Below are 21,587 nucleotides of genomic sequence, written 5' to 3' on the forward strand. Positions count from 1 at the left end.
TTTTGATTCTTAAACATTTACTTTTTCTGATGGGCCAGCTCTGGTGTACTATGCCCAAAACAGTTTCTTAGACAAACCCAACACTTGACAGCCATGGGGCTAGGCTGAGCATAGGTTTTATCCTAAACAGTAGTAGGTTTATACACTGGCCTTAATCCCTAACATTTACCCCAGAAGTGTGACGAAGTACTGCTGTGATGGCTAATGGTCCGTTATTTGTTTAGTTCCATGATAAAATTGAGCCCATGTTGGAGACTCTGGAGAACCTTTCCTCTCGCCTGCGTATGCCACCACTGATCCCTGCTGAAGTAGACAAGATCAGAGAGTGCATCAGTGACAACAAGAGTGCCACCGTGGAGCTGGAAAAACTGCAGCCATCCTTTGAGGCCCTGAAGCGCCGTGGAGAAGAGCTCATTGGGCGATCTCAGGGAGCTGACAAGGATCTGGCTGCAAAAGGTGTTTGATTAATCTAATCATTTTTTAAAAGTCGATAGAATAAATTCTAGGCTGTGGTTACCTCCAGCATCCCACCAGATGTACTTCATTGAATGCAAAGACAGTGCCTAAGTAATGAGTATTCCACGAAGTCATTTAGAATTCAGAACACATCTCCCCATTGAAATAAGGTTACAATTGGTAGTTAGATTCCCAGACCAGGAAACAAATGCTCCTTTACCCCCTAATATGAGGAAACTGCAGTACCAGTAGTGGGTAGAACATAACTACCTTTTATAACACTTTCCATGGGAAACATAGCAGGTTCAACACAGAACACTGGAAACAGAGTTCTCATTTCAGCCCCTTTATAAGTATCTTAGCAGTACTTTTATAGTAGATGATGTATCTTAGCAGTACTTTTATAGTAGATGATAACTCATTTCCAGATTACCTCTGTAATCTCTTTATGTGGGAGACCAACATAAGTGATAAATAAGAAGATAGAAATAATTAATAATAAAGCTAAGATAGAAAACTATCCTTCAGTTATACATTTTTAGAGCCTTTTAAGGATAATTTCAGTGAAAATAGGATTAGATCTAATTTCTGATGAGACTGATTTTAAGTCCTTAGAAAAAGCCTGTTCACTCTTCTGTACCCCTCAGAAATCCAGGACAAATTGGATCAAATGGTATTCTTCTGGGAGGACATCAAAGCTCGGGCTGAAGAGCGAGAAATTAAATTCCTTGATGTCCTTGAACTAGCGGAGAAGTTCTGGTATGACATGGCAGCTCTCCTCACCACCATCAAAGACACCCAGGACATCGTCCATGACTTGGAAAGCCCTGGCATTGACCCATCCATTATCAAACAACAGGTTGAAGCCGCCGAGGTAAGAAACAAAACACCTTCTCTCATGTGTTTGTCCTCTGGGAAAGCACTGTATCCAACTGTGTTGGATGTTAACTGCTTAGCCAGGCTGAGTGCCTTAAAAGTTTTTGTGTTTTTTTTTTAAGCTTAATAGTATGTCTTTACACTAGAAAAAAAATACCTGCTCATTATAGATTTTTCTTTTTTTAATGTACAAGTTTTACCACTTTGTATAGGTACATACAACCTCCACTGGTCGTGATATAGAGCAGATCCATCACACAAAAGTAATTCTGTCATCAATTTTAAACTTAACACTTCATATTAGTAGCATGTGCTTTAAAAATCCAGTTTTGCTTTCATTTCTGAATTTAGTCCTCTCTTTGATGTACTTATTTCTCAAGTAAATTTATATACTGTAGACTTTCTGGACTTATCATCCAGAAATAACAATTGTTACTTCCACATACCTTTTTCTAGCCTTTTTGGGGATCCTAGTTTTTATTAAATGCATTTCTCACCTCATTTTGTCCATTTAGCCCAAGGCAAGACTGTCTTGCTATTCTATATTCTCTCTCTTATCACTCATATCTTTCTTTTACTTCAGCCATTTCCACCTCCCCACCCCTGTCATTGCCAGTTTGTGAACCATTTTTTAGGATCTGGCACAGAACTGACTTTCTTTGAGATTATATAGCCTAGCATTCCTATTATGCTCATCTCCCAGCTCTTAGATATGTGACTTTTGTACTCTGTTATTTTATCCTAGTTAATTTTCTTCTCTGTAATAAACTTCTGGTTGTAGATTATAATCTCCTTGGACCTTTGGTAAATTATTGAAGCTCACTGCACCTTTCTCAGACTTTTATGTATTTATTGTTAATACATAAAAATATATTTGATGTATATATAAGAAAAATAACCAGACTCTGAAGCTTCACTATTTAGATGAGTGAAATATTAAGAACACTGGAAGACGTTAATGAAATTGACCGTTCTGTTCAACATCTGCTGTCGATGGGGGTATAAATTACATTTGCAAAGTTTGGGAAGTTCTGTTCTGCTTTCTGTTTTGGCTTATGTTCTGTTCATTTACATGTAGACTATTAAGGAAGAGACAGATGGTCTGCATGAGGAACTGGAGTTTATTCGAATCCTTGGAGCAGATTTGATTTTTGCCTGTGGAGAAACTGAGAAGCCAGAAGTGAAGAAGAGCATTGATGAGGTGTGGAGAAGTGGACAAGGGGTTCAGACAAAACGTTACTGGACTCACACTAAGAGTGGGATTCATTGGAGAGTCTGATCCACTGTTTTTCCCCTAGATGAATAATGCCTGGGAGAACTTAAACAAAACATGGAGAGAGAGGCTGGAAAAGCTTGAGGATGCCATGCAAGCCGCTGTGCAGTATCAGGACACTCTTCAGGTGAGAGGCCATGAGGTGACCACCATGGAAACACAGGTTCCGTGGTCTCTTTGTCATATTCTAAGTCCAGCGTGAGTCGGTCACCTTCACAGGACTGCAACATTCTCGAACCAAAGACAGGCTGTTTCTTTATTTCTAGCCAAAGTTTCCCACTTCTAGCAAGAAAAGTTTTGACATCCGAATTTCTAGTCTTCTTGCCATGTTTTTCATCATATTATCTATCCTCACAGTGGCTGTAGAGTAAAGCTGGCCTTGCTGTCAAAATCATTGCTTGCTAGAGGTCCCAACCCAGGTTATCTCAAAGCACAGCACAGTACGGTAGCTTCAGCACATTGTGGGCTTGCTAGCTGGCCATAAGAAATAGTAATTTATTTTGGACATTATTCCAATCATGTTGGCTTTATCCTTAAGTCCCCATATTACTGAAATAAAGATCATTATCCCTTATTTCTGCCCCCAACCTCAGAGCACAAACAGCACAAAGTATTGATACTTTGATTTATCTCTGCTTGTATTAGCAGAGATCATGCTAATTGTCTCCCCAAGTCCTCATGGTTTTGTTTTTTGACTGTTTATTTGTATGTTTATTTTAGGCTATGTTTGACTGGCTAGATAACACTGTGATTAAACTCTGCACAATGCCCCCTGTCGGCACTGACCTCAACACTGTTAAAGATCAGTTAAATGAAATGAAGGTTTGTACCTGGGAATGGTTTTTGAAGAAGGGTTGCTTCTTTTTAGTTTTTAAAGACTTGGTTTGATGTTAACATTCACTGTGTCTTTGACAGGAGTTCAAAGTGGAAGTTTACCAACAGCAAATTGAGATGGAGAAGCTCAATCACCAGGGTGAACTGATGTTAAAGAAAGCTACTGATGAAACGGACAGAGACATTATACGAGAACCAATGACGGAATTGAAACACCTCTGGGAGAACCTGGGTGAGAAAATTGCTCACAGACAGGTAAGGCAAATGGTAGAGTACATAAAGTGGACTACTATCTCCTGTTTTCTAATTTCCTAACAAACGTTCCCTTTAAATCATTTTCTGAGTAGCATAAGCTAGAAGGTGCTCTCTTGGCCCTTGGCCAGTTCCAGCATGCCTTAGAGGAGCTAATGAGTTGGCTGACTCACACTGAAGAGTTGCTAGATGCTCAGAGACCAATAAGTGGAGACCCAAAAGTCATTGAAGTTGAGCTCGCAAAGCACCACGTAAGTCTTTTCATTTTTCATCTCTAAGCCTATTGGTTTGAGACCAGATATTGCCATCAGAAGCTTTTTGATGTTTTTGTACCTTTTGATGTTGTGTGTACCCTAGAGAGCCAGGCTTAATGATACCTATAGAGGTAAATTATGTTGTTCAACATTTTTTAGGTTCTAAAAAATGATGTTCTGGCCCATCAAGCCACAGTGGAAACAGTCAACAAAGCTGGCAATGAGCTTCTTGAATCCAGCGCTGGAGATGATGCCAGCAGCTTAAGGAGCCGTTTAGAAACCATGAACCAGTGCTGGGAGTCAGTGTTACAGAAAACAGAGGAGAGGGAGCAGCAGCTTCAGTCGACACTGCAGCAGGTACACGCACTGTCCAAGTTAGGCGGGTGGGGCTGTGCACATGACAGCATTCAGAAGGAAGTCAATCTAAGTCGACAAAAGAAAAGCAGTTTGGGGTAGAACCCCCTCTGCCTTGAGAGGAGGGTCAGTTCTGTGCTGGACTTGTCTGGAAAGAACAGCTTTTAATTGGGTCATTCTTTTTGGATTAGTTTGTGGTCCAGTCCCTCTATCTACTATTCAAAGTTAGTAGATCTTTGCTGTAACGAACCTTGTTCACAGCTTTAGTTATTTTTTGGATCAAGTCAGGTCCCTCCATATCCATATTCAGCAGTACCTTAGTCAGTCAATTCATCAGGTTATATCAGGCATCTCTGTTACAGTGAGGTCTGAAGGATTCTGCTCAATTCCGAAAATAAGTAAATACATTGGCCCCATAATCATCCAGCAACAGAACAACCCTGCCTGAGAGCAGCCTAAAATTCCTCCCTCAAAGAGATTCCTCATGTGGTCATTTAGAAAGTTTACTTTTGAAACTAGAATTGACTACTGACCTTGCTAATGTCTTTTCTCAAAAGGCCCAGGGTTTCCATAGTGAAATTGAAGATTTCCTCTTGGAACTGACTAGAATGGAGACCCAACTTTCTGCATCAAAGCCCACAGGAGGACTTCCTGAAACAGCTAGGGAACAGCTTGATACACATATGGTAATAGATTTCTTCAAATTGAGCATAAGCATCCCATTTTCAGTAGCTCCTTTCCAAATTCACAGAGATATATGTAGTTGGGAATCTACAAAGTAGTGCATTTTTACTGACAATATAGTACTTGGGGATTGCTGCTTAGGTACAGGCTTTTAACACCCTGCCATAGGCAGCAACAGGAAAGAGTCAACCAGAAATGCCCTGGGGAGCTGGCAAATTTCGAGTTAATCAGATTGACTGGCATAAGAATATTGATTTGAAGGTGAGAGCATCAAGACCAAATACATGACACAGATATGGTTGTATTTAAGAAAAAGACTGCTGGGACTTCCCTGGCGGTCCAGTGGTTAAGACTTTGTGCTTCCACTACAGAGGCCAAGCGTTCTATCCCTGGTTGGGAAACTAAGATCCCGCATGCCGCATGGAGCAGCCAAAAAATTAAAGGAAAAGACTACTTGAGGGGGGGATTTAGGGAAATCCAATAGAAACTGACAGTATTTCCAGAAAGTGGCTGAGAACAAAAGGCAACATAATTTCTAGGCATATCCCTCGGGAAAAGGAGAAATAAATTATTGGCATCTATTTTTGTGATCTCTGATCCTTAAAAATTCTGTTGGTGACAAAATTATTTTTATATTAAGGAAGAATGGGTTTCATTTCCTAATTGTTCAGCAGTTGAATTCAATCCAAAAGAAAGGATTTTAATCAAAATGAGACCTTCCTTGGCTTTTCCAAACTGTGCTTGTAAATCTGGGTGGGTGTCTTTCAGGGAACTGGCATTACTGATATCTTTCTTGCCCTTATAGGAACTCTATTCCCAGCTCAAAGCCAAGGAAGAAACTTACAATCAGCTGCTTGACAAGGGCAGGCTCATGCTTCTCAGCCGTGATGATTCTGGATCTGGCTCAAAGACAGAACAGAGCGTAGCACTCTTGGAACAGAAGTGGCATGTGGTCAGCAGTAAGATGGAAGAAAGAAAGGTATCACCACACAATTCAGTTTGATTACTGTTTGAGTAGTTTGCTTAATGATTACATGCAATCATCATCTAGTTTCTATGGAAGATTTTTCATTATATTGTAGCAAGCTAGCAGAACTGATATCCTCAGAACTGGCTTTGTGCTAAATCAAGCCATCTTTTCTGCCATTACGTTTCTATTTTCCATCCATGTCAAGTTGCATTGATGCTGATAGTTTCTGCTGATACTTGCTTTTATAATACTGCATTCCTTTTCTGTATCTACCAGTTAAGGCATTACTGCCTGTTACTGCTCAGTGATGGACTTAAAAATAGGTTTTGTTGGAGTTGGGAGGTTGGGAACAGCATGCAGGGAGTATCACTAATTATTCCTCACACGGAATTTGATGTCTAGTTACTAATACTCAAGAGCAGTAAATTGTATGTCCTCTTCTTACTACTCCTCAAAAATCAAATTCTCCTCAAACGAAAAGTGATCAGAGATCAAGGCATTTGCCCCCAAACATTGTTTTTTATGAGCACAGAGTTCTAGAATATCACTCTGCATAGAGTTTCTGTGCTGGGCAGCTGAAACGGTAAAATATGTGTTCAAGTCCATTGGCCACATCCATTGAACAAGTAGTCGTTAAGCATGTATGTACCAAGCACTGTGCTAGGTGTACAGTGGAAACAATAAGGGCATGAGCTCTGTCATCATGAACTTTAATGTTCAGAAGGAAGTAGACCACATCTTCACACATATCAATGAACACTTTGAGAGAAGCATTAATTTCCTAGGGTCCCTCTAGTGTGGGGTCTGGTAGCTTCGTTACATGAAGAGTGGGCAGAGGACCTGAGTGTATGGCTGTGTTCTAATTCTTGGACAGGGTCTTGTCTATAATTCCTGCTGAATGTAGAACTAAGACTAGTTAAAGAAACCAAGGTAGATTCTGGCTCAAAATCAAGTAGTTTCTAGAGGGTTTTGCCACAATGGAACAAGTTGCCTCAAGGAATATAGTTTTGACCCTTGAACAACATGGGTTTGAACTGCGCAAGTCCACTTGTATGCAGGATTTTTTTTTCTTCAGTAAGTATATCTACAGTACTACATGATCCCTAGTTGGTTGAATCTTTGGATTCAGAACCGTGGATGTGGAGGGCAGACTTTAAAGTTACACACAGATTTCCAGCTTCTCGGAGGATCGACACCCCTAAACCCATGTTGTTAAGGGGTCAACTTTAGTTGGTGAATTGATCAAGCAAAGGCTAGCTGTCAATGACAGTTATTTCTGATTTTGTAAGAACATTACATTCCAGGATCACTAAAATTATTTAAGCCCTGTTAAAGACTATATAGATAAAATGATGTGGAAAGATTTCCTGCCATCTAGGAACTTGCAATATATTAATTGCTAAGCATTTCTATGATAGATTTGAGGTAGATTTCCTTTTTCCACTGAACTTGTTTAGACTGGGTCTATGCATTTTTATAACATTCATCACAGTGTTTTTTAGGTTACAGAAGTAACCTGAAAACACCAAGAGGAAAGTAGAAAGAATACACAACCCATTTAACAGCAGTGAACATTTTTAGTGTACTTCTGAGGTTTCTTTCTGTGAACATTTTGCATATATTTATTTTTAACAACCTGTCATTACTCTACTTTGCCTGCCTAGTAGACGGGCCAGGGGCAGAGGCCACCACTCAGATGTTTGGGGTAGAGGTCTTTGGGGATGGAGCTTGTAGACTGTGGAAGTGGGATGTACTCGTGGAGAGTAGCACACACCCTGAATGAGCCACTCTCTTTTGTCATTCTGATTTAGATCAAAATGACTAAAAATTTACATCTATGTAAATTGTCACATTTTTGTTTGAAATGTTCTGGCTTTTATTACCTTTGTTGCTGTAGCATAAGCATAAGTTTCAGACTCAGACATTTTCAAGTGCCATATTTTCTGAAAACATATTCAAATAGAGAGCACTGCAGTGACCGTCATCTTCACAGTAAAGTGCTTTTCATTTAGTTGTTTTATGCCACAAAAAGGACATGAAAGGAGACTGAGACTTTGCCCAAAGTAGGTTGCAGATCCTGCAGCTGTCACCACTAAAGGGTGTGTTCACTTACATTTACTGAATGGCTTGAATGCCTTTATTCCTGTTCTTTAATGTCCCAGGAAGTGGGGAAAGGCAGAGAAAGCAACTTAGCTGCAAACTGTGCTCTTTCCTTTTCCAAGCACAGTTGTTTCAGTTTCAAACACTAGCACTAAAATGTCCCCTTCTTTGCAAACAGGGCATGTTTGGAGGTTGATTAAATGAGGCTTCCTTCTTAGAAGTCATTTCATTTGGTGTACAATTCACGCCTTTGTCCTTAAAACTATAATTCTTGAATTTGGCACTTTTCTCTGTGTGTGTGTGTGTGTTACTTAAAATTTAGTCAAAGCTGGAAGAGGCCCTCAACCTGGCAACAGAATTCCAGAATTCCCTGCAAGAATTTATCAACTGGCTCACTCTAGCAGAGCAGAGTTTAAACATCGCTTCTCCTCCCAGCCTGATTCTAAACACCGTCCTTTCCCAGATAGAGGAGCACAAGGTAACAGTGGCATTACGATGCTGCCCTCCTTTTGAAAGCACCAATTGAAAGTGATGCTCCTTGATCTTATCTCCAGTTTAAAAAGAGCAATATTTTCCCCTCAGGTGTTTGCTAATGAAGTAAATGCTCATCGAGACCAGATCATTGAGCTGGATCAAACCGGGAATCAGTTAAAGTTCCTTAGCCAGAAACAGGACGTTGTTCTGATCAAAAATTTGCTGGTTAGCGTCCAGTCTCGATGGGAGAAGGTTGTCCAGCGATCTATTGAAAGAGGGCGATTGCTGGATGATGCCAGAAAGCGGGCAAAACAAGTAAGTTGTAAAAGAAAGATACTAATTTACTGAACAACCTTGGGCTGCATGTGTTGAGTCTCCGCATTGGTTCACATAAAAGTGCTGTGTAATGTGCATAGTCATTCCTGTTATAACGTATTTCTTACATAATTTTAGTTCCATGAAGCTTGGAAAAAACTGATTGACTGGCTAGAAGATGCAGAGAGTCACCTGGACTCAGAGCTGGAGATATCCAACGACCCAGACAAAATTAAACTTCAGCTCTCAAAGCATAAGGTACAGCAGTTCATTGCTCTTAGGTCCTGAGCTTGGTATTCACTGATGATTGTAGCTTGATAAAAACAAAGAACTAGTCAAAAGAAAACTAATCGGTTAATGTTAAACAGCCAAGATCATAGAGCCATTTTGTATCTGGACAGTGTCTAACCATGACAATTGCTCATTTAAATAAGAGTTCAAACAAAGTGACTGTGGGAGTAACCAGCTAAAACTGTGGGCTTTTAGAAGTAGTCATGCACTGCTGTATGTGACACAGACAAAACCTTATAAATTTCTTCAGGGTAAGCTGTTGTTAATTTTAGTTCAAGAAGTAGTGACATTCATACTATTTCTGGTTACCCACCTGAAAACTCGATGTCATCTGACTTTTAGCGTGGTTTTTTTTTTTTTTTTTTTCCCCTTTCTGAGAACAGGAGTTCCAGAAAACTCTTGGTGGCAAACAGCCTGTGTATGATACCACAATTAGAACAGGCAGAGCACTAAAAGAAAAGACTTTGCTTCCTGATGACACTCAGAAACTTGACAACTTACTGGGAGAAGTCAGAGACAAATGGGATACTGTTTGTGGCAAGTCTGTGGAGAGGTGAGTGTGAATGTCCCTTTCGTGGATCTGTGTGTTATCCCCAAAGTAACCAGGAGACAGTGACAGGATTCTAGAAAATGGTAATAAAGCTAATGTATCAGTAACAGTAGCATCTTGCTATCTCCAGTTAATTCAGTGAGAGTTATGAAATAATTTGAATCAAATATATTAAAATTATCATATTTTAAACTTGAACCTTACTGTATTACAAAGAGAGAAGCCTATAAAATCAGGCCAACAGTAATAGAAGATCTGTAACTCTAAATACATGTAAATCACAAATTTGTAATGCCAGTAGCTGTCTCACTGAGTGTCTCTTGTGTCAGATGCTGTACAAATCCTCCAATGTAGTATCTCATTTAACCATCTTGAGGCTCATTAACCCTCACAACAACCACTGAGGTGTGGGTACTGTTCTTCCCATTTTACAGATGAGGAAATGGTCACAAAGAGGTTTCTTAACTCCCCCATGCTCACTCAGCTAAAGCAGCAGAGCTGAGATTTGGTTCTAAAAGTTGTACTTTTATCCACTTGTACCAGCTATGCTATGTAAGCATTATGATACCTCTGTATTATTTGTACTCCCAAGTTTTCAGATGAAGTGACTGAGGCTCAAAGAGACAGCCAGAGTCTCACAACTGGTGGAGAGTTAGGAGTTGAACTCCTGGCTCCAGATCGCTAATAGAACCACCACCCTCTACTGGAGTGGTGTAATGTAAATAAAAAGACCTTGTAGGGTTGTAGGGTGTGTGCATAGCATACCGTGTGCATAGCAGTTGGACTCTAAAATGCCAGAAGGGCATCTACACCGGCCTCCTGCACTATGCTTAATCCATTTTAGAGAGTGGTTTAATTTAAAATGTCTAAACCTCTCTTAGTCACTTTTTATAGTATTTCTAACTGTTCTAACACAGTGGTCCCTCTCTAGATAAAGTTCAAGCAGTATTCCTGTTCAGTGGTCAGAATTGTGAGCCATTCATAAAAGAACCACTAAAACCAGTGAAGTTTGTGTGCTTTTCTCAGGCAGCACAAGTTGGAGGAGGCCCTGCTGTTTTCGGGCCAGTTCATGGATGCTCTGCAGGCCTTGGTGGACTGGTTGTACAAGGTGGAGCCACAGCTGGCTGAGGACCAGCCTGTGCACGGGGACCTGGACCTCGTCATGAACCTCATGGATGCCCACAAGGTGAGGGGTGAGATCTGGGCTGCCTGGAGGGCAAAGCCGTTGGGTCCTCCACCTGTGTGTGCCTTCGGCTCATGGTACCCTTCTACAGCTCCCCTAGAAAGAAAGTCTGAAAGAGCCTGTGTCTCTGCTTGTCAGAGACGCAGCTCCCTGCTCTGTGTGTTTAAACAAACTGTTACAGGGATTCTGCATCAGCCACAAGGAATTTACCAAAGTTGGTTTGATTCAGATTTGCCAGTGTGTAAACTTCACATTGAGGGCCCCCCCCAGTTTCCTGTTTATATCTCTCAGTTGAGTCAAAATGGATTTAAATTCAGGAGACCCTCAAGATATCCATTTCCACTGATCTTAAAATGAAAATGAGTGCTTTTTAAACTACTTCTGAATCTGACAGGCCAGCTCCGTGCACACCAGCATTTAGTGTAACCTACACCTGTATGTTGAACTACATACTGTCCTCCTGCTTCAGCACAAAGTGTTGAGCTTTACCTTGAAGTTACACCAAATTCTTATATGCGTGGCAGGTGGGCTCTTACCAAGGGGGAAGGGGGGAGGGAGGGATAACTTGGGAGATTGGAATTGACATGTACACACCACTACATATAAAATAGATACCTAATAAGAGCCTACAGTATAGCACAGGGAACTCTACTCAATACCCTGTAGTGACCTATATGGGAAAAAAATCTAAAAAAGAGTGGTTATATGTATATGTATAACTGATTCACTTTGCTGTACAGCAGAAAGTAACAACATTGTAAATCAACTAAAAAATTAATTTAAAAAAAAAAACCTCCCACAATTCTGGAGATGCTAGTACAGCATAATTCCTGTTTCACAGATGAGGAGACTGGGACTCCAGTTAAGCAGCTTACCCAAAGTCACGCCACTCACATTCAGAGCCACATCCTGTGGTGGTTCTTTCTTACTTGTGGTCCCACCTCCGTCTGTGCATAAAAGACACACAATTGGAACCTACCAAGGAGAATTGAAGGAAATGACTACTTCTGTGTGGTTTTACTTCTTGAATTCAAAACATTTGTAAGACAAACTAATTCTCCTGTTTTCTTTTCCAGGTTTTCCAGAAGGAACTGGGAAAGCGAACGGGAACCGTTCAGGTCCTAAAGCGATCAGGCCGGGAGCTGATTGAGAACAGTCGAGATGACACCACTTGGGTGAAAGGGCAGCTCCAGGAACTGAGCACTCGCTGGGACACCGTGTGTAAACTCTCTGTCTGCAAACAGAGCCGGCTTGAGCAGGCCTTGAAGCAGGTCAGACAGCACTTGGGGGTGGGCCTGAGCAGAGTCAGTCTAGCCTCTTTATCAGGATCGGTTTCAGCCAGTCTTGTAAGGAACACAAAGTCAAAAATTGATATTCTAAATGTTCAACAAGCTTTTGAACATCCATATAAGAGAAATAATGAATTTAGTTGGTTTTTCAAGTTGCGCAGATGAAAGATGACCTTTGTGGGGCTTTGATAGAGCCTTCAAGTGCCTGTGGTACTCCATTGAGTTCAGACCAGACCGTTCCCTGGCATACCGTGTCCAGGACCTTGGCTGCAGAGAGAGGTTCAGTCTTTTGTGCTTGGTCATTTCAGGCAGAAGAATTTCGGGACACAATTCACATGCTGTTGGAGTGGCTTTCTGAAGCCGAGCAGACACTGCGTTTTCGGGGGGCACTTCCTGATGACACAGAGGCCCTGCGGTCTCTCATTGACACTCATAAGGTAATCCAGCCCCCGGGTGCAGGGACCCATGCCACCCACATGGGGAGGGCGGCCCCACTACCAATGGAAAGCAGCTTTTGCTTAGAAACGTTAGACCTCATGTGAAAAGGAGCAAAGCCAGAATGGGCCCAGCTTACTCGTTATCAGGAATGAGAGGGAAACGATTGGTGGGTTTTGTGACCCCTTAAAGATCACTCATCCACTCATTCTTACAAAAGTAGCACATGGTGGTTGTAAACAAGTCAAAGAGCTGGTGTTAATATAGAGGAAAACATGGGCTGCTCTACCTTTACGCCCCACCTGCACATGCCTTGTGTGACTTTCCTTACGTTACCAGCTCCAGGCCCTGATTTGTGCCCCTAGAACTGCTTACCAAGCTGCAGAATATAATACAGTGTCTGGGGCTTCAGTGTGACTGTGCTAACAAGGTGGGAAATGTTTCCTTTTTTAATTTTGGTGTTTCCCACTGAGAGATTTTCATCATGGTTTTGTCATTGCATTGTGTTGTAGGTATTTTTAAAACGTTGTAGTGTTGGCAACAAAGATTTGCCTTTGAAATCTGTAATGTAATGTGCATATATGAAGTTTGGGAAGAGGGGGTTGAGGCACCTGGGGTGATTCTGATGGGAAGACAGGGCTGGGAGCTGGTGGAGCTCACAGACGTGTGTCTTCAGGAGCTTCCTCTCTGGTTGTTAGGAAGGACACTTGGTCTCTGAGTCCAGGAGAAAAGCTGTGGTCATTCGATTGCCTTCTGTTCTATTAGTATTCATAATCTTTTTCCTATCTCATCTTGAACAACAACAACAACCAAAAAAAAGTCATAGTGTTTTGTATCTGTCACTATATGTGTCCAAGACAACACCATTTACACATATGGAAATGAATCCAAGCAGGAATTTATAAAAAGAGAGAGAGATCAGGGAAAGGGTCATGCCTCTGTCTCTCTAGTCCTTATCATCTGTGCAGAGAAAGTCATTTTTGTGAAATCCCTCGCTTCCCCCCACCTCTGAGAACTGGAAAGAAAATGACAGAGATGCCTAAATGCAGGCTTTTAGAGTTCTGTGTCAACATATAGAGTCGAAAAACACACTAAAGTTGTTTTCCCCTCTCAGTGTAAACTAACAGCGCTGCTAGACGAGATTTAAGGTTTTGGTTTCAAATCTTGTTTGTTTAGGAATTCATGAAGAAAGTGGAAGAAAAGCGCGTGGATGTTAACACAGCAGTGGCCATGGGAGAAGTCATTCTGGTGGTCTGCCATCCTGATTGCATCACCACCATCAAACACTGGATCACCATCATCCGGGCTCGCTTTGAGGAGGTGAGTTCCTAGTTTTAGGGGAAGACCGCATGTGCCCCGTAAGATGGGTGAACAGCAGTAAAATACTCCAGAGCTTCCCCACCCCCACGTAAGGAATCTTTCACTCACTGTGAATATCTCAACAAGAATCAAGTTATTCGCATTTTAGTAGTGACTGTTTTCTTGATAATGTGCAGAAAACTGGAAGGATGGTGCTGGTGTTGTGATGTGTTCCTTGACGCCCAGTGGACACGTGGTGCGTTCTTCCCTCCTTCCTGAGAAGTTCTGTGTCTAATACCACGTGCTACATTTGGTTTCAGGGGAGCTGATTTCTTATTCCAGCTCTGTCCCCAGAATAAGAGTGAAGCCTCTTGACTGCTTGGGTGGTCTTTTCCCTAAAAGTCATTGTTAGGCTCACACAAAAAAGGGCTTTGAAAACGAGGGATGTGCTTGACTGAGAGCCGACGGGTTCCCTCCCCCGCAGGTCCTGACGTGGGCCAAGCAGCACCAGCAGCGCCTCGAAGCCGCCCTGTCAGAACTGGTGGCCAACGCCGAGCTCTTGGAAGAACTTCTGGCGTGGATCCAGTGGGCCGAGACCACCCTCATTCAACGGGACCAGGAGCCAATCCCTCAGAACATCGACCGAGTTAAAGCCCTTATCGCTGAGCATCAGGTATCCTCACCACATCGTGTGGTCGCGTGTTTCCTGCATGGCTCACGGAGCCCGTTTCCTTGGCCCTGTGCATCCGTGTTTTAATTGCTGCTGGACATACTCCCGCAGACTTAGCAGCTTAAAACACGCTTACTGTCTCAGAGTTTCCGTGGGGCGGGGCTCTGGGCCTGAAGTAGCTGGTTCCCCATCTAGGGGACCAGGGGACGTCTTACCAGGCTGAAATCAAGGTGTCGGCCAACACTGCAGTTCCCACCCAGGCTCTTTCAGGTTGTTGGTGTCATTCATTTCACTGCAGTGTAGGATGGAGGTCTCCCTTTTCTTGCTGGCTGTCAGCTCCTGGAGGCCACCCTCAGGTCTTAGGCACACGGCAGTCTCACAGCATGGCAGCGTCTGTCTTCAAAGCCAGCAGGAGACCCTCCATCCTGCTCTGACAGATCTTATATAATAAAACGTAATCCAGGGCTTCCCTGGTGGCGCAGTGGTTGAGAATCCGCCTGCTGTTGCGGGGGACACGGGTTTGAGCCCTGGTCCGGGATGATCCCACATGCTGCGGAGCAACCAGGCCCGTGCGCCACAGCTGCTGAGCCTGCGCTCTGGAGCCCGTGAACCACAGCTACTGAGCCCACACGCCTAGAGCCCGTGCTCCGCAACAAGAGAGGCCACCGCAGTGAGAAGCCCGCGCACCACAATAAAGAGTATCCCCTGCTCGCCGCAACTAGAGAAAGCCTGCGCACAGCAACAAAGAGCCTACTCAGCCAAAAATTAATTAATTAATTAATTATTTTTAAAAAGACATAATCCAGGGAGTGACTGCCCACACTTGAGGGGGAGATTACACAGGACATGTATGTTAGGAGTCTTGGGGCCTGGCTTAGAAATCTGCCTGCCACATCCTGTTTCTATTGACTTGCCTCTGTGCCAAGGTCCCATTACCTGGGACCTATCCCATTACACCTGGGTTCAGAAAGACGTCTTGCATGAACTCAGAGATGGCCAGACAACACATCAAACTAAACTGAACAGAGGAAAGCTCAGTTAGGAGACAAATGTGGTTTTTAACCATGATAATTTACACCAAATGCAAGCATGGATCTTGCCTAGTTATGCTGTGGACATAAGGTCTTTTTAGCTATGTAATTAGCCTGGCCAGTGAGGACTCCCTGTACTTCCCATCAAGTTTACGTACATTGACCCCTTCTCTCCTGAGTGAGATTATCTTCTTCCATCAGAGCCAGTCCCTCTCCCTTCTGTTATCACCTCTCATTCCTTGTGCCGTTAAGCTCCCCCTTCTTGTGTCCCCCCCATCTCTCTGACAATTCTTTCTCAGTCTTCTTAGCTGGTTCCTCTTCCTCTATCCACTTGTTAACGTTGTTCCCCAAAGTTCCATTCTTGACCCTCTTCTCATACCTGAGGTTGTATCTGGCCTGACACCTTCAGCCAGCACCTGTACACCAAGGGCTTCCACATCTCCTGGCTTGTCTGCAGCATGCAGGAAGCCAGAGGCATCTCTGAAACTCCATTTCATCCCTGCTTCCTGGCCCTGACCCCACCCCTCCCTTCCACACCTGCCTCCTCTCTCCTCATCCACCCAGTCACCCAACACAGGAGTGACTCCTTTTTCTTTACCCCCTACATTTAGCCAGTCATCAGGTCTTACCTGTCCTACTTTCAAAATACTTCTTGGCTCCTTCTCTCCTGCCCTGGCTCAGGCCCTCACTGTGTTTTGCCTCAGTTACTGCAATGGCTTCCCAACTTGCCTGCCTCCCCCCTTTCCATCCTCCCTCCTACACTGAGGCCAGAATGATAGCTCTAAAACAGAGATCCGATTGTGTCTCTTCTCTGGATCGGAATCCTTCAGTTGCCCTTCAGGTCTCCAGCACCTGATGAAGTGCCTCACTCAAGGCCACAATCATGTTTCTTGAAAGGAGTGCAGCCGTGTACGAAGGCATTTGCAATTGCTCCATCAGCCAATTGCTCTAACAGGCTTGGCCCTTGTTAGTAAGAAGTTGCCTAATTCCATCTTAGTCCAAGAAAACTCTCAACCCTTTTCCTTGTTGTTTGTGTTTAACAGACATTTATGGAGGAGATGACTCGCAAACAGCCTGACGTGGACCGGGTCACCAAGACGTACAAAAGGAAGATCATAGAGCCAGCCCACGCGCCTTTCATGGAGAAGTCCCGTGGTGGCAGCAGTACGTGGCAGCCTGTTGTGCAGGATGCTTCCTTCCTGCTCATTGATGAGTGCTTCCCAAGTGCCCAGCAGAAATTTCTTTTTCATTTTCAAAAACCATATTGGATTTGAACGAAAATCTTTTTTTGAAACTCACTTTTCTTACACTGACAAACAGTAACTAGACTCCAGTTTTTTGAATTGGTATGAAATTTGGAGTGGTTAAGCAGATTCTTTTGCAGTGACCTTTCCATGTTTTGGTCATCAGCGCTGACTGTTGCGCTAATTTCATCATAAAATAAATCTGCTCCTGTAGAACCACTGACATTTCCTCAGTTTGCAAAGGTAGGATAGAATTGATTGAAGGTATGAGACAGGTACCTGTTGGCTGGGGAAGAGCATCAATAGTTTTTAAGTCAGTGTGCTTCCATGTCTAAGTGTCGCCAGGTCCCGACTTCCTTTTCTCAGTTACTGACCAGACATCATTATGAAGATCTTTCAGGTTCATACAGATGGCAGTTTCTCTTTGTGAACTGACAAAACAAGCTTTTCTAACCTCATGATTACTTTTCCTTTCAGGAAAGTCTTTGAGTCAGCCCACACCTCCTCCCATGCCAATCCTTTCACAATCTGAAGCAAAAAACCCACGGATCAACCAGCTCTCTGCCCGCTGGCAGCAGGTGTGGCTTTTGGCACTGGAGCGGCAGCGGAAGCTGAACGACGCCTTGGACAGGCTGGAGGAGGTGAGGCCCCGCCAAGCAGTCTTCCCTGGAGGGAGGTGACTTTTATCAAAACACAGCCCTTCTGAGGCCCTCTGAACATGACCTGTGTGCCTTGACCTACTTATGCAGAAGGAGGAACCGAGCAGTGTAGGCCAGGACTCTGTCCTCCAGGCCCCCTGGGAGGACAGACACACGTGAGGAAACCAACAACAGATAGGCCGTAGCACTGGTGGCGGAAAGCAGGCAGCCAGCCAGTCCAGGAGGGTCCAGCCTGTGACACGACCCTCCTTGGCACCTGGCCTTGGTTGAGGATCGGGGCATAACTTTGCAAGGTTACCGCCAAGTGTGGAGCTTCTCACAAAAATGACCATTACTAAGCCTTTTGTGTAGATATAAGCTACCCAATTCTGAAACGAGTAATTTTTTTATCATCCTGTTATTCTATCAGTATTATTCTTCAGTAGTTTATGGAAAGCTAATCTATTTTGAAGTATCATTAACCAATCTAAAAAATATAGTACTTCCTAGTTTCTAAAACAAATTTCTAATATCCTCTATATTTTTTTATTTGTGCATATCAAAGCAGCTATGCCCAGAAGTGAGTGTTCTGTGTTTTTTGTTGTTATTTCTGTAGATCCAGTTGAGTTTTAAGCATATTTGGTTTTGGCTTTTTCTTTTTTCCCCATTCCTTCCAACTTTGGAGTTTGAAAGACCAGGGGGAAAACCGCTGCACTGTTTAAGTCATTCTGAGTCTGTGTCACTGACATAGTCCAAGTAGCTCAGCATCATTCTGCCCACTGCATAGGCCTGCTGCCATCTACCAGGGCCAAATATTTAAAATGGGAGTCAGAAGGACAGTTCACTCCCTCTGCTGCCATCCCAAAGAAATGTACTTGGGTGCGGGACTGGATTCTTGATGCTTCCAACCAGAACTCAAATTATCTCAGAAGACCAGTGGGGAGCGGGGCTGAGCCTCGAAAACGTAGGCTTCTGTGTGATTATAGTTCCTTTCAAAATCACATAAGTGAGGAGTGCTGAGGATGTCTTTTCTGGGATAGAATCCATTCTCTTACATCTAAGGGGATGATCTTTTGAAAAAGTGCCAAGGGAAAAGCAAGGCTGGCTCCACCCATTCTTGTTCTGCGTGCTCCGTATTTTCCATGGTGGTTGTTCAGTTACCGTTTCTCTCGCTGCTCCATTTTACCACAGCTCGTGTAAATAATCATGGCTTTAAGTGAAGGAGCCAGAGTGTGCGTTCCCAAAAGATGCAATACACAGATATCATTGTTGGTCCCCCTCGAAAGGCCCGCATGGCTTTGCTGGATGTCTGAAAGTTTTCGTATGCTCTGGGCAGGTTTGAAGGCCAAACAATAGGTCTTGTTGACATCTCTGATTTCTGTCTAGTTGAAGGAATTTGCCAACTTTGACTTTGACGTTTGGAGGAAAAAGTATATGCGTTGGATGAATCACAAAAAGTCTCGGGTGATGGATTTCTTCCGGCGAATTGACAAGGACCAGGATGGGAAGATAACACGTCAGGAGTTTATCGATGGCATTCTAGCATCCAGTGAGTCCAGTCATAATTCCTTGCACCTACTTTGTAGAAGCAGGCTATATTCTGGCTAAACAGTCTTTCTCAAGTTAAAGCTGTAGTCTTAGGGAAGAAGTAATGTACCTGCTTACTAAAATTGGTCTATTGTTTTGATGGAGGGAAGAACCTCCATCATTTTGCTGGGAATAAAAAAAGCGGGTCTGTTTGACATATTATGGCAAGCAAAACACATTCGAGGTACAGAAAAGAAGCTAACTCTTGTGAATAACGAGGTTCTAAGTACAAGCAGACCTTGGAGATATTGCAGATTTGGTTCCAGACCACCGTAATAGAGCAAATATTGCAATAATATTGTTTCCCAGTGCATATAAAACTGATGTTTATACTATACTGTAGTCTGTTAAGTATGTAGTAGCGTTCTATCTTAAAAAATGATGTACATACCTTAATTTAAAAATACTTTATTGCTAAAGAATGCTGACCATCGGCTGAGCCTTCAGCAAGTCATAATCCTTTTGGCAATAGTAACTTCAAAGATCATTGATCACAGGTCACCATAACAAATATAATAATGATGAAAAAGTTTGAAATATTGCAGGAGTTACCAAACTGTGACACAGGGTTGCCACAGACCTTCAATTTGTTTTAAAAGGGGGAGGGAGAATATCTGAAGTGCAGTAAAGCGAAGCACAGTAACATGAGGTACGCCTGTTTTTTAAAATAAGTTTTTTACAATATCAGTTTCTCAATAGGAATTCAGATTAAATTTTTATTCCTTCCAGTTCTATTGAGATATAAGTAGTGTACAGCAGTGTATAAGTTTAAGATGTACAGCATAATGATTTGATTTACAGACTATGAACTAATTATCACAATAAGTTTAGTGAACATCCATCATCTCATAGGTACAAAATTAAAGAAATAGAAAAAAATTTGTTTTCCTTGTGATGATAACCCTTTGGATTTACCCTCTCAACAACTTTCATATGTAACATACAGCAGTGCTAATTAATTATATTTATCATGTCGTACATCACGTCCCTCATGATGTCAGTTTCTGGCATCTGCATAACGGCTTACAAAATGTATGATCGCATTTATTTTCAACAGAAGGAATAAGGCATAAAGTTGTAAGTGACTTGCCAAGATCACAAAGCACATCTCACAGCTGTGTTACTTCACATGGGCGGCCCAGGAAGGCCTGTCTGGAGGTAATATTTGAGCTGAGACCTAGGTGATGGTAAGGATCCAGCCATGTCAAGATTTCAGGGGAGAGATAGAGGCAGAGCCACAGCAGATATGAAGTGCTGAGATGGGAATGAAGTTGGCATGTTCTAGGAATGGAAAGGTTAACACGGCTGGAGTGTCATGACCTTAGAGATGGTAAGATGTGAAGTTGGAAAGGTAGGAAACAGCCATTAATTCAGGGCTTTGTTGGCCAACATGAACGGATCAGATCTTATTCTAAAGACAGTGGGCAGCCAGCAGAGGTTTCCATCTGAGAGACAGTATAGTCCAGCTTACGTTTTAATAAATCACTCTGGCTATTGTAAACATTCACACTCTGGAAAGCAGTTGTTAGGAACCCAAGGCAGTAATCTAAATGTAGAAAAACTTTATCCTATTAATTCCAAATTGTCACTCTCCTGAAATAATCTATATATCCAACAACAGTGGAGTGGATAAGTAAATTCTGAAGTTTGTTGGTAGGCCTCTGGTTTTAAATTGCATTGGGAGGGGGGTAGATGAGTCTATAAGCTAAAATGCCAAAAAACTTGAGTATGCTCTGTGTAATATTTTTTTTTGGTGATTTTTATCTTCTTTATAATATATTTTCTAAGTTTTCTAAAAGGAGTATGTACTGTTTTCCAGAAAAGAATCAAGACAAATTTTTTTTAAAGAAGTGTTTATATAACCACCAACCAACCAAGTAAGCCCTCTTAGTTAATGTTCCAAAATGTGATTAATTTTCTCCAGAGTTCCCTACTACCAAGTTAGAGATGACTGCTGTTGCTGACATTTTTGACCGCGATGGGGATGGCTACATTGATTACTACGAATTCGTGGCTGCTCTCCATCCCAACAAGGATGCTTATCGACCAACAACTGATGCAGATAAAATTGAAGATGAGGTACGGGAAATAGTTGTATTTTGAGTACATTTTTGACCATAGGTTACTACTGTCCTGAATTTGGTTGGGTGTAATTGCCGTATCAGCCCTTCAGCGTGTCTGTTGGGAGGTGATTATCTGGAGTTCTTTTTGGGGATCCCCTTTTGGATGGTGTTGCCCCAGTGGATCTCCGACTCTTGAGCTGTAGCTCAGTCTCGATGAATTGTTACCTAAGTGAGTCACCTCTGTGTGGTGCTGTGCAGCTTGCAGAGAACCTCTCCAGGGCACCATGTTGCTTAGAACAGACTCATCTCTCAGTCCTGAGATCCTACCTCGGGATGCAGGAGAGCGTCTTCATGTGTAGCATTTAAGGGGTGAAACATAAAGTAATGTTTAAGATGATGTGTACCCACCAAACTTTCTGCCTAAGTAAGAACTGTATCACACTGAAAATTGTATCACACCAAAAA

The 21,587-nt window shown here is 42.6% G+C and overlaps 1 protein-coding gene across 3 annotated transcripts in view; it reads left to right on the top strand.

Moving 5' to 3' along the window:
• MACF1 (microtubule actin crosslinking factor 1) overlaps positions 1-21,587 on the top strand; it is a gene marked incomplete at its 5' end in the record, with an annotated part of 343,134 nt that overhangs the window by 303,797 nt on the left and 17,750 nt on the right. For 2 of the 3 annotated variants that reach the window (XM_079698745.1, XM_079698747.1), the window contains 23 exons: positions 225-456; positions 1,104-1,330; positions 2,411-2,533; positions 2,631-2,732; positions 3,326-3,427; positions 3,521-3,694; positions 3,787-3,942; positions 4,105-4,302; positions 4,857-4,985; positions 5,789-5,962; positions 8,376-8,531; positions 8,636-8,842; positions 8,981-9,100; positions 9,517-9,686; positions 10,710-10,869; positions 11,943-12,137; positions 12,464-12,592; positions 13,767-13,910; positions 14,374-14,562; positions 16,634-16,754; positions 17,312-17,475; positions 18,859-19,021; positions 20,984-21,138. In XM_079698745.1, coding sequence (XP_079554871.1) covers positions 225-456; positions 1,104-1,330; positions 2,411-2,533; positions 2,631-2,732; positions 3,326-3,427; positions 3,521-3,694; positions 3,787-3,942; positions 4,105-4,302; positions 4,857-4,985; positions 5,789-5,962; positions 8,376-8,531; positions 8,636-8,842; positions 8,981-9,100; positions 9,517-9,686; positions 10,710-10,869; positions 11,943-12,137; positions 12,464-12,592; positions 13,767-13,910; positions 14,374-14,562; positions 16,634-16,754; positions 17,312-17,475; positions 18,859-19,021; positions 20,984-21,138 — 3,690 coding nt within the window. Of the gene's footprint in view, positions 1-224; positions 457-1,103; positions 1,331-2,410; positions 2,534-2,630; positions 2,733-3,325; positions 3,428-3,520; positions 3,695-3,786; positions 3,943-4,104; positions 4,303-4,856; positions 4,986-5,788; positions 5,963-8,375; positions 8,532-8,635; positions 8,843-8,980; positions 9,101-9,516; positions 9,687-10,709; positions 10,870-11,942; positions 12,138-12,463; positions 12,593-13,766; positions 13,911-14,373; positions 14,563-16,633; positions 16,755-17,311; positions 17,476-18,040; positions 18,053-18,858; positions 19,022-20,983; positions 21,139-21,587 lie in introns of all 3 variants that reach the window. The other variant, XM_079698746.1, reaches the window with a different exon arrangement.

Source organism: Hyperoodon ampullatus (assembly GCF_949752795.1).
Source record: "Hyperoodon ampullatus genome assembly, chromosome: 2".
NCBI classification, from domain to species: Eukaryota; Metazoa; Chordata; class Mammalia; order Artiodactyla; family Ziphiidae; genus Hyperoodon; species Hyperoodon ampullatus.